This window comes from Barbus barbus (genome assembly GCF_936440315.1).
Source record: "Barbus barbus genome assembly, chromosome: 47".
Taxonomy (NCBI): domain Eukaryota; kingdom Metazoa; phylum Chordata; class Actinopteri; order Cypriniformes; family Cyprinidae; genus Barbus; species Barbus barbus.
The window spans coordinates 20,155,753-20,171,735 of record NC_136725.1 but is presented as its reverse complement, the minus strand read 5'-3'; the positions used below and the strand labels follow the sequence as shown (position 1 = coordinate 20,171,735).

General features: G+C 36.0%; 1 protein-coding gene across 1 annotated transcript in view; it reads left to right on the top strand.

Moving 5' to 3' along the window:
- Window positions 1-26: 26 nt before the first annotated feature.
- The window catches only part of LOC306865461 (EGF-like repeat and discoidin I-like domain-containing protein 3), a 31,779-nt gene continuing 15,822 nt past the window's right edge, over window positions 27-15,983 (top strand). Inside the window, exons 1-5 of the mRNA XM_079410064.1 lie at window positions 27-1,144; window positions 3,089-3,163; window positions 4,666-4,695; window positions 5,128-5,256; window positions 14,601-14,714. Coding sequence (XP_079266190.1) covers window positions 1,078-1,144; window positions 3,089-3,163; window positions 4,666-4,695; window positions 5,128-5,256; window positions 14,601-14,714 — 415 coding nt within the window. The 5' untranslated portion in view covers window positions 27-1,077. The remainder of the gene's footprint in view (window positions 1,145-3,088; window positions 3,164-4,665; window positions 4,696-5,127; window positions 5,257-14,600; window positions 14,715-15,983) is intronic.

The following is a 15,983-nucleotide window of genomic DNA, read 5'->3' as shown; positions in this document are numbered from 1 at the left end:
TTTGTGTCGCGTCACAAAAAACTACCATGGTAACAAGTTTCTGACAAAAGATATTGTTGCTACAGTCAAATCATGATAATAAATGATGGATATGAGGGTTTCTTTTAAATTTAATTTGTATTTAAATGTAATTCATTTATTTTTAAAGGCAGCGGTGGCCATCTACAGTACTGAGGTAAAACAATAACAATAGAAAGTTTTATAGAAACTATTTTCTTGGTTTTATAATCATTAAAGATGAGTATAATTATGCACGGATAATCAGAATATGCGAAATAGCACAGATTTACAGTAGCCTACTGAGGTAACAGCCTGTTAAAATATGATATTCTAGAAAATATTTTCTCGGTTTGATAACAAGTCATAGTATTAGAAGAAATATATGCGAAATACGCACATTAATCGGGTTAAAATGATAAATTAATTCGAGGAGGAATGAATATCATTGTGTAATACTGTTACTTACTCCTTTGTGCTACAGAGGGCGACAGACACACAACTTTTAAATATTTATGGTTAAATATATGAATAATACGCTAGGCTATATGAAGTAGTAGCTATAATATGTGTAATAAATAAACCTTTTTGTAATAATTAAGAGCACACCGGTGGAAAAACATGATTATCTACGATTTAAGACGTAATTTTTTTTCAGGTAAGTTAGCCTAATACAATAATTGTGCGAATTAACAATATTATCTTGTGTTTATGGGATATTAAAACATTTTACATTTGCACGTGACAGTCAGGGATATTGGAAATCAGATCAAATAAGGGCCCCCATTTCTATTATAATTTTTTTATTATTATTTCTTTTTGTTGGTCTTGTAAAGTAGACTGCATCAAGTATGAAAGTTGTGTTTTTCTGAGAATGAATGGGTCAGTGGGAGCGTCTACAGAGAGTGCTGCCAGTGTCGAGTCTCCATCATCATCTTCATCACTGCAGTAAGAAGCAGCATCAGCATCAGCATCACTGCTCGGAGTCACAGCATCTGCGAGTGTCTCTGCCATTAGATCTGCATCACAGCTGAAACACGGGACGCATCGAGGCTGCACAGGAGAACCAGTTTCCCTGCGATGGTGCCTTTATTTTTGTTCCTGGTCGTCTTCATTGGCGCATCCATCCCACATCCGACATCCGCTGGTGAGTTCACGGAACACAACTCTGTGTGTTCAACATACACCTCACAATTGCACAGAACCAAGTTTCTAACACACATCTGAACTTCCAGACAACGTTTGGTGCGTTTATTCACAGCTCGGACATCTGCGTTTTATTCAAATGTCCTCAGATATAATTCATGAGGGAGATGATAATGAGATGTTGGGTTATTTTATCAGCGCCCTCTAACAGACGCTCAATTAAACATGACATTAATGCAAGCACAGCTGCTTGACACATTAAAGATGGCAATGAATAGTAAAGTGCCTGCTTGTGCATGTTACAGTGCTGCTATTTGTTTGATGTTACTTTAAGGTGATCCAGAGGTCATCTGCACAATAAATAGTCATCTAAACACTGTTATCATCTGCGAGCCTGAAACATTTCCTTGTGTTTTTAATAGCTGAGCCCAATGTGATTGTGTTAAATGTCATACTGTGCATCTCTGGCTGACCTTTACATAGAATGACTCAGTTTGGACTGGAGTTTTCATTAGAAATCACCTGCATGGGTTAGTGTTGTACTAGTAATATTACTTATTAGAGCTTTTAGCTTTAAACCTGTTGTTTTTGCATGCCAATAATTTATTACAATGATTATAATGCTTACAAAAACTGTACTTAGAAATCATAGTTCTTCCAACCAAAATATCTTATTACAGTTTTTACAGTAAAATATGTAATGCATTATGGGATCTCATTCAAACTTTATATGCCATGGTACTACAGAATGATTATCAAATTTATTTACCATGGTATTTACATTGTTTTCTGAGTAGTACATTGCCGTTCAAAACTTTGGGGTCGGTATGATTTTTTAAAATGTTTTTGAAAGTCTCTTATGCTTACCAAGGATGCATTTGTATCAAAAACTATTAAAAACAGCTACTTTGTGAAATATTATTACTGTTTTATATTTTAATATATTTGAAAATGTAATTTATTCCTGTGATCAAAGCTGAATTTTCAGCATCATTACTCCAGTCTTCACTGTCACATGATGCTTCAGAAATCATTCTAATATGCTGCTCAAGAAACATTGCTTATTATTGTCAATGTGAGTTGTGCTGCTTAATATTTTGTGGGAACTGATACATTTGATACATTTTTAGGAACTTTGATTAATAGAATGTTCAAAAGAACAGCATTTATTTGAAAAAGAAATCTTTTGTAACATTATAAATGTCTTTACTGTCACTTAACAGAAAAATCTTACTGACCCCAACCTTTTGAATGGTAGTCCACTTCAAACTGTGGTACTTGACTTAACAACTATGGTATATGACTTTTTTCTTTTTGAAGTTACAGTACCACAGTTTTATCCCAGCAGCAATAACTACTTTTTTTAGTGTGAACTGAATTACCATGGTACATTAAAACTGTAAGCTTTGAGGAGTCATTCATTTCCTTCCCGATTCACTGTTATTCATAATCAAATTAGCACAAGTTTCCAGTGCCAGTGTTTTTGTATCAATGCACGTAACTCAACAAATATCATGGCAGTGTGAAATTCATTGTACTGGAAAGCACAAGGCAGTGTGTAGGGCGCTACTATAATCCACTGTGAGTTTCATGCCCTCAGGTTGTGTCGGATCACTGTGAAACAAGACAGCTCCGTCAGCCGTGTTTCTTTCCTAACACAAAAGATTTTCTCTAATCTTCCACCTCACTTAACCTTACGCACTTCTGAAGCACTAAGTGTATTCCAAAGTTTGGCCGACATGGACACCTGTGTAAACACTCAAAGTTACTCTCCAGATTCCTGTGGCTGAATAATTCAGGCCAAAACGACAGCGTGGCTGTGTATATAGCATCACAAACTCTCGTGCATCACTCCACAACACACTATTTCCAAGCTGTAGAGGTGACTTGTCTTTGGAAAAGAGGATCTGCTCATTTCCTGTTTATATCTCTTCATGTTTTGTAGGTGAAGTATGCGAACCGGTTCCGTGCGAGAACGGTGCTGACTGTCCCAGTACACCAGCTGATGAAAATGTTGCTTGTGAGTTTTTGTCCTTTTGGATTTGAGAACCCTAAAGGCCCATGAGATTTAATTTCTTGCCATTTTAAAATGCATTTTAAAATGTATGGAGTGATCCTGTACAGTAGTTGAGCTTTATTAAGAGTTTGCCTACACTCTTAAAAATAAAAGTTCTTTATTGGCATCCATGGTTCCATGAAGAACCTATAACATCCACAGAACCTTTCCGCTGGATAAAGGTTCTTTAGAATATTGAAATATTCTTCACACTAAGAAAAAAGTTGTTTTTCAGGAACTGTTCACAGAAAGGTTCATTGGGGAACCAAAAATGGTTCTTCTGTTGCATCGCTATGAGTATTCTTCATTATCTGACAACATATCATTCATGAGTTCACATGATTTAGATGTTTTAACTCTCCACACTCTTACATGTAAAGCTTCTCCAAAGATTCTTAGATTCAGCAAAGAATCTTTATCAAGAATCATATTTTGAGTTATGGGTTTTTGGAGATTAAGTTTGGCATTTCACTCACTCTTAAAAATAAAGGTTCCAAATGTAGGTTTTTGTATGCAATAGAAAGAACCATTTTATTCCCCAAAGAACCTTTCTGTGAACAGTTCTTAAAAGCCATAAAACCTTTTTTCTTAGTGTGTAGAATATGGTAATAATCGGAAGCATTTTTTCTACTAAATAACTTTTTGTGGACTGGAAAGGTTTCAGGGATGTTAAAGATTCTTCATAGAGCTATAGATGGCAATAAAGAACCTTAATTTTTAACAGTGTACATTCTCATTTAAATTTAGTGTAAATTCTTCAGATTAGAGTTTTGGCTTATAAATATAGAACATTGAACACAAACACTTAATGTGCATTATATAACAAAAATGAGATAAAACAAAATTGTTAATATAAAATATAATCATATGTAAATGTGACTGAATGTCTTTTTAGAGTTTTTCACCATAAATGATATAGTAATTCATAGTTATTACTTGCAAAATCTATATTTTAGAGTATTTTACATACAGTGTAATGCAACATATAAAACATATAAGTTAACTTCATACGTTCACACCAAGAATGTTCAATTTAAAGATAACTAAAGCAATAAAGATATTATCATAACGCACGATAACACTGTTGTGCTTTAAATGCTCGAGCACTTTAAAGGTTGATTCTGATTGGCTGTCAGTGATTTTATCGTTCATCAGCTGTAAAAAAATATCATTCTGAAAGTGATTCTAGTGATAACGTTCCTCTGTGTTGTTAGCGCATTGTATAAAACTTCATATTTTTCATTATAGTTTTCATCTTTGGAGTGAATATCATGTTTTTATTCTAGCATTTTTACGGTTTTTAACCCCTGTAAAAATTATTGCAGGAAATTATGTTTTTAAAGAACTAAATAATAAATAATTCAAAAATAAAGATTCCAATTCTATCTAATTGGAATCTTTATTTTTAATAGTGTAGATAGAATATGTCAGAATCTCACAAATTATGCGTTCTGCTTTTTCAACAGCATCAGGCTGGGAAGAGCAATCTGTAATTGGTGAGTTTGTTTATTTGTAGCCTGTTGTCCTCATTTTAAAAAAGGTTCAAGAGCGCTTTGCTCATTGAGACTCCAGATATGAATATTAAACAGATGGCTCATGTTCGGCTTATGGGCCGTGAACATAAATGATGTCAGCCTCGATTTCCATTCACTAGTTAATTCATATTTAAATATCTGCTTAGCGTTCATTAGAAACTCACACTTTCTGGAGTCTTCTTTTATAGCTAATGCAGTATTTAGTGTGATGTTCAGACTGAGCTGAAAAAAATGAAATAATAATGACCTTGTGGGGAAAGTGCATGTCATCATCAAGCGCACTGAGCATCAAGTTCACTTACAAATCAACCTGCAATAAACTCTAGTAGAATTTTAAATAGCACTTCAAATGAACCCTGCGGATTTCAGATACTGTGTGTTTCTATCATTCAGGGCCCTGCCGCCCAAACCCCTGTCACAACGGAGGGGTGTGTGAACCCAGTGAGACCTACCGCGGTGACACGTTTGTCGGGTATTTGTGCAGGTGTCCACTTGGCTTCGATGGTGTCCACTGCCAACACAGTAAGAAACTTTGTTTAGAGAAAATTATTTCAATATATTTCAATCATGAGAAAACTTGAAATAAAACTTTATTTTCTATCTTTAAATTCTGTGTACACACACACACACACACTTTAAATTTAAATAATAAAAAAAAAAATTTAATGAAATTTTAAATTTATATTCATATTATATATACACACAACACAATTAATGATATTAAATAAAATGCTATAAAATTTCTATAATAAAATATAAACATTAATTTTAATGTTTATTATTATTTTTTTATTATTCACATATGCACTCACACTTTAAAATTAAACAAATTAAAAATTAATGTAAAAACCCACATGGCCCTGTGTGAAAAAGTTAAACTTTTTTAACTTAAAAAAAAAGTAAAACCCCCCTGTTAAAACATAACTGTGGTTTATCACACCTGAGTTCAGTTTCTCTAGCCACACCCAGGCCTGATTACTGCTACACCTGTTCGCAATCAAGAAATCACTTAAATAGGACCTGCCTAACAAAGTGAAGTAGACCAAAAGATCCTCAAAAGCTACACATCATGTTGAGATCCAAAGAAATTCAGGAACAAATGAGAAAGAAAGTAATTGAGATCTATCAGTCTGGAAAAGGTTATAAAGCCATTTGTAAAGCTTTGGGACTCCAGCGAACCACAGTGAGAGCCATTATCCACAAATGGAGAAAACATGGAACAGTGATGAACCTTCCCAGGAGCGGCCGACCGACCAAAATTACCCCAAGAGCACAATGACGACTCGTCCAAGAGGTCACAAAAGACCCCACAACAACATCTAAAGAACTGCAGGCCTCACTTGCCTCAGTTAAGGTCAGTGTTCATGACTCCACCGTAAGAAAGAGACGGGGCAAAAATGGCCTGCATGGCAGAGATCCAAGGCAAAAACCGCTGCTGAGCAAAAACAACATAAAGGCTCGTCTCAGTTTTGGCAGAAAACACCTTGATGATCCCCAAGACTTTTGGGAAAATACTCTGTGGACTGACGAGACAAAAGTTGAACTTTTTGGAAGGTGTGTGTCCCATTACATCTGGCGTAAAAGTAACACCGCATTTCAGAAAAAGAACATCATTCCAACAGTAACATATGGTGGTGGTAGTGTGATGGTCTGGGGCTGTTTTGCTGCTTCAGGACCTGGAAGACTTGCTGTGATAAATGGAACCATGAATTCAGCTGTCTACCAAAAAATCCTGAAGGACAATGTCCGGCCATCTGTTCGTGACCTCAAGCTGAAAGGAACTTGGGTTCTGCAGCAGGACAATGATCCAAAACACACCAACAAATCCACCTCTGAATGGCTGAAGAAAAACTAAATGAAGACTTTGGAGTGGCCTAGTCAAAGTCCTGACCTGAATCCTATTGAGATGCTGTGGCATGACCTTAAAAAGGTGGTTCATGCTCGAAAACCCTCCAATGTTGCTGAATTGCAACAATTCTGCCAAGAAGAGTGGGCCAAAATTCCTCCACAGCGCTGTAACAGACTCATTGCAAGTTATCACAAACGCTTGATTGCAGGTGTTGCTACTAAGGGTGGCCCAACCAGTTATTAGGTTTAGGGGGCAATAACTTTTTCACACAGGGCCGTGTGGGTTTGGATTTTTTTTTCCCTTCATAATAAAAAAACTTCATTTAAAAACTGCATGTTGTGTTATCTTTGATTAATATTTAAAATAGTTTGATCTGAAACATTAAAGTATGACAAACATGCAAAAACTTCAAAATCAGGAAGGGGGCCAACACTTTTTCACACACAGTATATATATATATACTTTTTATATCTAATAATAAATATAATTGTTGTTCCCATTTATAATTTTTTAAATGACTAAATTCATAAAAAGTGTAAAATTATAAAATGTAAAATATCTAAAAATATACATCTGAATTTTTTTTATAAAAATAAAAAATATATATTTAAAACTATACATATAAAAAAATTGGGTTTAAATATATGTAGTGAATATAGTGCATGTATGTTGAACTTTCATTTATTCCCACAACTCAACAGTCAACATGCTTGTATCTACACCAGAATAACACATCTAGTTTAATTATACAGATTGAATGAAACTATCGTCCACACGAAAAGTGACTTCTGCCACAGTAATGGAAGAACATATGCCAAGATAGCTCACTTCCTGTAGTGTATTTTATGGCTTTAGCTTCACTAGTGTAGAAGCACAATGCACATTAATATGAAAATCAGTGTTTTTCTGCCTCAGTTTGTCTCAAAAAAACTCCTACAGCATATTGTGCCAGAACACTTAGCAAAGTGACAGGAACCTAATTAACAAAGAGCTATTTTTATCTGTTTGCTGTCAGAGCTTATTTTTATTTGTTTTGTTTTTGTCCTGACTCTCATGTTTCTGTGGTTACCTCACACCGCCTGCATTATTCATGGATTGGGAAAAAGAATATTCAGCTCTGTTCTGCACTGCTTAATACACATCACACATGTGCATCCGTGACCTTAATTTGCACTGTCTCCTGAAATGACTTCCAAGCGTGGTCTATAATTAATGCCGGAGTACAGCTAAGATAAGACACTGAGGCTCGGTTAGTAGCAGGGGGCTGGAAAACAGACTGAGCAGCGGCCTTAGAAATATCAGACTATTTTTTTGGTTGGATTTTTGGAGAATGACATCCAGTCTCATTATCTGCCCCGGGCCCCATGACCTGCTCAGTTTTTGTCATAATAATTAGACTTCGCAGCAGATTGACCTCATGCAGGATGTTTAGCTGAGTGTGACATTTATAAAAATAAAAAAAAACCCAGGGCTGTCACTAGACAAAAATAAAAATAAATATTTCATTAAGATTTATTAGAAAAGATACGAAAAAATTAAAACACAGAGAATTAACTAAAGCTAAAATAAATTGGTAGTATATTAAATTAAAGCTGCAGTCCGTAGGTTTTGCCTCTTTGTCGCCATCTCTGTTTGAAAACCTGGAATTGCAGCTGTGTGCGGAATTATCGTGCTAGCATGGAATGTGCTCCGGCACGGCTCCAGCGCGGATTAATCTAATGTTTTGAGGTGAATGTGTAGCTGTCAGTCATCATGACCCAAATAAGAATTGTCACTGTATATTGTCCTCTGAACAAGTACAAGGGAAAAAGCATTAAATCACGCTACCAATGGTGATTTAATCTAAAGATCGGTTAGCTCATATCACATCAAACCGTGCAAAGTATTATTATTGTTATAATTTATTCTCAAATTATTAATGTTAACAACATCAGCAATGCGTGACTATGAGTATTAGCGTGTAGATTTCAATTTCTGTACAGTCTAATCTAATTGTCATGTCATTCGAATTTCATATAAAGAAATTCTTTTTACCCAAAAAGCAAACTATGCTCCCTTCAAACTGGGTTGCTTTAAAATACAAATCTTGTGGAATCCCAGGCTAGAAGCACATTTAAAACTGGAATAGAACTGAATGTCATTGAACATGTGTTTCATAAACACATAATCCTTTCTGGATTACAAAAACTATTCATACCCCAACTTTTTCCCCACATCATTCTACACTCCATACACCTGTTTTTAACATCTTTGCAAATTGATATATATTAAAAAAAAACTTAAATGATTCCATTGCAAGTATTCAAACCCTTATCTGGAACAGTTGAAATTTAGCTCAGGAGCATTCATATTGCTTGTAGATGTTACTACACTTCAAGTGAATTTAACCTGTGGCAAATTCAGTTGAATGGGTATGATTTGGAAAGGCACACACGTCTTAATAAAAAATCTAACAGCTGAAAATGCATATCAGAGCAAAAACCAAGCCCTGAGGTAAAAAAAACTGCCTGTAGAGCTCAGAAACAGGTTTGCTTCAAGCCACACATCTGGGGAAGAGTTCAGAAAACGGAAAAGTTAAGTTTTTGCTTCATTGAAGGTTGACATGTAGCCTTCATTATCCATAATGGAAGACATTTGAAACAACTAGAACTCTTCCTAGAGCTGGCCTCCTGGCCAAACTGAGCAACTGATGGAGAAAGGCCTTGTCTAGACTGGCGACCAAGAAGCTGATAGTCACTCTAGTTGAGCTCCATGATCATATATGCTAATGGGAGAAACCTACAGAAGGACAAACATCACTGAAACACTCCACTGATCTGGGCTTTATGTTGGTGTGGCCAAACTCAATCCTCTCCTCAGTGAAGACACACAAGAACCCATTTGGAATTTGCAAAAAAACACCTAAAGGACCCTCAGACTGTGAGAAATAAGATTCCCTGGTCTGATGAAACTCAATTCCAAGCATCGTGTTTGAAGGAAAGCAGGCATTGCTCATCACCTGCAGAGTACCATCCCAAAAGTAAAGTGTGCTGGTATCATGCTGTGGGGCTGTTTTTCAGCAGAAGGGACTGAGGAACTCGTCAGAGTAGAAGAAAATCTCAATGCACCAAAATATTGAGATAGCCTTAATTAAAATCTGTTCCACAGCGCTCAGGACCTCAGACTGGGCAGAAGGTTCTCCTTCCAACAGGACAATGACCCTAAGCACACAGCAAGAGTGGCTTATAGACAAATATGTGAATGTCCTTGAGTGGTCCAGCCACAGCCTGGACTTGAACCCAATCAAATATTTCTGGAGAAACCTGAAAATGTGCATCTAACCCCATCCAACCTGAAAGAGCTTGAGAGGTGAAGAGGCGAGGAAAAGTATGGCAGATAACTGCCAAATAATGATGTGCAAAGCTTGTCACATCATACCCCAAAATCCTTGAGGCTGTAAAGGTGCTTCAGCTAAGTACGGAGTTAAGGGTATGAGTACTTATGTAATGTACTTATTTCAGTTTTTTATTTATAATAAATTTACAAAGTTGTGATAGTTCTGTTTTTGCTTTGTCATTATGGTGTATGGAGTGCAGATTGATGTGGGAAAAATATATCAATATAACTGAAATATCACACTGAATAAGTATTCAGACCCTTACCTCAGTTCCCCTGCAGGTTTTCATTAATTATATCTCTTTATGTATTGCATTCAGCCTTCCCAGTTCCCCAGTCCCTGCCACTAAAATCACCCCTAGCAGCATGATGCCAAGGCGCTTTTGTTATAGGACAATTTTGATTAACTTTTTTGATCCACTTCAAATGTTGATTACTGTGTGTGTGTGTGTGTGTGTGTGTGTGTGTATACATATATATATATATATAGATTTTTTTTTTTTTTAATGCACCAAGAAAAAATGCAACTGTATGTCAGTGACTTTTACCAGCAGAAGAGGGAATGAAAATTATAGCACAGGGAGCTGCTCTGAAAAAGTTACCCGCAAGATCACAATTAATTTTCAATAAGAGGTTCACAGGAGAGCTGGTGCAATCTGGTGAAAGTGTTGTGGAAGAGCCATAAAGAAGTGAAGTATGTGCCACCACAGGGAGCGCTGCCATCCTCATCTATATCAACTATGCCAGGATCCGCCGCTGGTTCTGACTGTGTGAAGCACCACTGACTTTATTAACCTAGTTGTCTCGGCACATTGAATTTGCGTTTCTTTATGAAACAAAATGCTGAAATCAGCATGCATTCAATAATGGCATGGAAATCGTTTCCCAGACGGGGCTCTGATCAGGAGAAGAGGCAACCAAAAGGAACTTGGGCATCTCAAAGCAACATTTATTAGGTCATAGTAAATAAACACATAGTAAAACACAGAACCTATGGAAGAAGCGTCCAGTACCACAAATCCAGCGTGACAGCTGACCAACCCCCCTCTGTTCCTCACACCAATTTACTTGCTTGACTGGCTGGACTTTGGCCCCACGGAGGGAATCCCACCAATCAGGACGAATTAGTTCTATCGCAACTGACAGCGGTGCTTGGATGCACATGACTGGCATGAAGCTGAATGCCAATGGTCGTTCTTCACTATGAATGTGTCAACATAAAAACAATGCTTTGTTTTGGGGGTCATATCAGTATTTTTGTTTCTGATCTAAAATAAAAGAGTTAAAGAGCCATTAAAAAAAAGTTTAGGGTCAGTAAAATTTCTTTTTGAAAAAAAGTATCTTTTACTCACCAAGGCTGCATTTATTTTTATCAGAAATACAGGAAATTTTGTGAAATATTACAAGCACAAATAACTGCTTTCTATTTCAATAATTTTTCAAATGTAATTTATTTCTGTGATTCCAGTGTCACATAATCCTTCAGAAATCCCAATTTGCTGCTCAAGAAACAATTTTTCATTATCAATGTTGTTGTGCTGCTTAATATTTTTTTTTTGGAGGAAACTATGATAAAAAAATAAAAAGAATCAGGATTTTTAATTCTGGATGTTTAATTAAGAAAAAGTTTAAAGGAACAGCATTTATTTGAAATAGAAATATTTTGTAACATTATAAATGTCTTCACTGTCACTTTTGATCAGTTTAATGCATCCTTGCTGAATTAAAGTATTAATTTCTTTCCTTACTGACCCCAAATTTAAACGGTAGTGTACAATGCAAAACTAAACTCCAGTAGAGTATGAGCAAATTAACTTATGACCACTCACATCAATGCTTTTCATAACAAAGGACATTAATAACGTACTTAAAGGGATAGTTCACCCAAAAAATGAAAATTCTGTCATCATTTACTCACCCTCAAGTAGTTCTGAATCTGTAGGAATTTTTTTGTTCTGCCAAACATAAAGGAAGATTTTTTGAAGAAAGTTTGTAATCAGGCTGTTTTGGGGCACCATTGACTTCCATAGTAGGAAAAATAAAATACTATGGAAGTCAATAGTGCCCCAGACTGCTCTGTTTCCCACATTCTTCAGAATATCTTCCTTTGTGTTAGAACAAACACATTCATGCAGGTTTGGAACGACTTGACAGTGAGTAAATGATGACAGAATTTACATGACATTTTTGGTTAAACTATCCCTTTAAGGCTTTAAAGGTGCAGTATTAAAAACTTGAATAACTCATCTAGATTTACACTTGCTGAGCTAAAATTTACTGGATTCAAATTTATTTTGATTAAAATAGAGCAGGGGTTGGGGTAAAATACTTTTTAGTGAAAGAAAGGTCCCTGAAATGCAAGAAAAGTATAGAATGCAGCCCCTGTAATGTTCCAGGACTAAACTGAAATACATTTGTGGTGTGATTGTGGTCATGTGACATTGTGGTCCTTTCTAAACTGTAAAAAAAAGAAATGTTTTTCCAAAGATTATCGGAGTAAGATTTACAAGAAAATACTATTTCAGTTTTTAGATTTAAAATTTCACATTTAATTCAACGTGTTTGTGAAAACTGTTTCTACACCAAATGTTTTTGAGTGTAGAGAACAGAATATCAGACCGATTTAGTTTGGCAACTGCATAGCAACATGTTAAAACTACTCAGAAAGCCTTTGCAGCAAAGCGCTGGAAACCTTCCATAACTCTCCTCATCGTGACAACAGTTTTTACACGTGCAAGACCCACTCACATTTACCTCAAAAAAATTAAAGTCTGGTTTTGAAATTGCAAATCCAGCTCTTTTGCATATAATTTCTGTCAGACAATAAAGTCTTGTTCCTTTAGCTTTTCTTTTTATTTTGACACCACCCCATGAGAGGATCAGTGCAATCTAACATCAGATCCTTAAATCCCATATTTGTTGTGTTCATCCATGCTTTCAGTGCTCATGAGGTGACCCTGTTTAAGCTGTGGATTTGGTTGTTGCCCTCCAGTACTCTTCTGTTGTGGTAAACCCAAAGGTGTTGTTTATCTCTGCCAGATACCTGATAGAATTGAGCCTGTGCTCCACCTTGCAGATCCCTGAATTTCTGCTCGGGTGACCCCACGGCTTGCTGTCTGTAACAAGTCTCTTGAGTTCCTTTCATTCTCCTTAAAAATCAAAGAGAGAGGTAGAACTCTGAAATAGGACACTGTGAGCTCTGCTACCAGGAGTCAATCTGTTACAGTGCCTGCCTATAAAATGAACAACATACTCTCATTACAATTACGCTTTGGCATATTGGTGGTGAAATCATATGAATTTGTATGATCTCATTTTTATGTTCACCTTTGATCTGTTTGCGTTCCACTGAGTGTTCGGTTTGGAGGTGGACCTTTATGCTTAGATTGTTTCCATATGACTCAAATCATACCAATTCACCAAAATGAAAAATAATAAAAAAATTTCCAAGAGATTTGAGTTGGAAATTAAAAATGATGACCCACTGGTGGACAATAAAGAAAATCAAGGGTGTTCTTTAGGTTTAATATGTTTTTGCATACTAAGAAAAAAAATGCAAATGAGGTCTCTTTAATATCTCAACTGTGTCACCTGGAGAATTTGGGTTTAAGATTTACACTTTTCACAAATTACAAAGAAATGGCAAGTAACACACTGAATTAAATGTGAAATCGTACTGTAGAAAGGCTGAAGTAGTATTTTCTTGTAAAATGTACTCCAGTAATACTTAATTTACAACTTCGAAACTCATTTTTATTGATTCCTAAAGAAGTGATCTTTCATAAGACTCAACAACGCCTCAAACTGTGCTCAGATTTGTCAAGATAATTCTGCAGTCAAAAGTCTCAATTTCAGCTCAAAGATTTCTCAACATATTTTTCCAAGAACAAATTGCCAGAGCTGCTTTGTATCACCATCTAAAGGAATTTGAGGAGAAACGTTTGAGATGAAGTTGATATTTCAATATTGAAGTCTTCAGTGAGCAGCATTATTTAATATCTGAAAAAATAGGGTTTAGGTAGGATTTCACTGCTAGTATATTTCACATATGATTACAAAGAAACGCCAAGTTGAAACATACAATTTTGAATTTGAACGACTGAAATTGTATTTTACTCTACAATGTACTTCAAATTATTTTTTACACAGTAGTAATCTCACGATTCCTAAAGAAGAAATGTTTCAGAAGAGATCTTAACAAAGTCTCAAGACTGTGCTCTTTGATCAAGATAAGCCTAAAAGTCCAAGATCTCAGTATGAACTCCAACATTTCTTCCATGAACAAATAGTCTGAGCTGCTATGTACACTCATTTTATAGCTTTACACTCTTTCTGTTCTTTCAACATTTGTGTCAATATCTGAAGCATTTTAGCAAGAAACATCCGAGACAAAATGATTGATACTTAAAACATAAAGAATAAACAGTCTCATGTGAGCAACACTTAAGAAATAATATATTCCCTGTCGGTATTCAATGCATAAATAAGCACCCTTCGATGTAAACTGGTATGATGGAAGAGAGGTTTTTCATCACAGTGTAAATGATAATGAGAAACAATATTTGACCTTTTGTAGCTTTTTCCAGGTTGTCGCTTTTAATAATTTCCCGATGTGTCTGTGAATGTCTGCTTGTCTTTTCAGATGTTAACGAGTGTGAGAAAAATCCATGCAAAAATGGAGGCAGCTGCACAGATCTGCGAGCAAACTACACCTGCCAGTGTCCCGGCGAATACATGGGGCAGAACTGTCAGTACAGTAAGTGCGAATCGACTTCATCACCTCATTTAATTAAACCCATGTGTTTATCTCTTGAGGAGCAAACTCAAACTAAAACTGGATTCAGCGTGTGTTATCTTGGGGATGGGAGCTATCTACCTTCAACAGCTTTTTTGGGAGAATGTGAATGAGGCCAATATGCAACCACATCGCTTGTGAAATCATTCTGTCATTTCCATAAATTCAGGCAGGGAACTGATTCTGTTTTGCTTATTTTTGTCCATGCAATATTTCCTGGATGTTTGGTCTCCAGAAAGTGTGCCACAAACCGAGAGATACCAATACTCAGGGCCGCGTTATCCTAATGGGCAACATGGGCTGTAGCCCAGGGCCCCGAACACTAGGGGGCCCCCGAGTCAATTCTCTTTTGCATTTTATACAGGGTTGCCATCCGTTCCGTATAATATGGAATCATCCCGTATTTAAGGCATCAGTTTGTCCCGTATTTGCAGGCATACACCGAATGACAACCTAGACCATACAAATAACAAATACATTTTTCTTTTTAAAAATCATTGTTTGAATTGCGAACGTAGCTGCTCAAGGAAGGCTTTAAGACCAAGCGGAAACCTCTACCGCCTATCGCTCAGAACACGAGTGGGACTCGTGTTCTGCAAATCCTTTTGGTCGAATGCAAAGACGTGATTATTGATCGCAAGCACAACATCCAGCTAGAAAACATACTATGGCTACCTTTTACTATTTGCAATAGTTGGACCGAGGCTATGGAATAACCTTCCTTTATCTGTGAAAGCTTCAAATTCTGTCTATGAGTTTAAAACTAAATTGAAATCTTATTTTCTTACCTTGGCTTTTAAAACTTTGAAGTTTGTTTGAAGTTTACTGATGTTATTCTTTTTACTGGTTTTATTTTATTTTTTACAGCACTATGGTCAACTGCTGTTGTGTTTATTGGTGCTTAATAAATACAAATACCTGAGGGAATGTCTTTCACTATTGTACTAAATTAATGTTGTTAAACTAAATTATACATTTTTAAAATGTCTATAACTTCTAGCGCATTATAAGAAGAGTAGGAAGAAGCCCTTTAGTGCTGAGTGATATTTAATTGTATTTGCTTGGCTGTTGCTGATTTGTAAGATTATTATTCGATAATATTGTTTAATTTATGTACATAATGTTTTGCCTCCTATGGGATTGTGACGTTCGCATTGTGTTTGTTTATTTTGATTTCACGAGTAGGCCTATATCGTGCATGTCTTTATACAGCGTTTGATCGCATTTTTT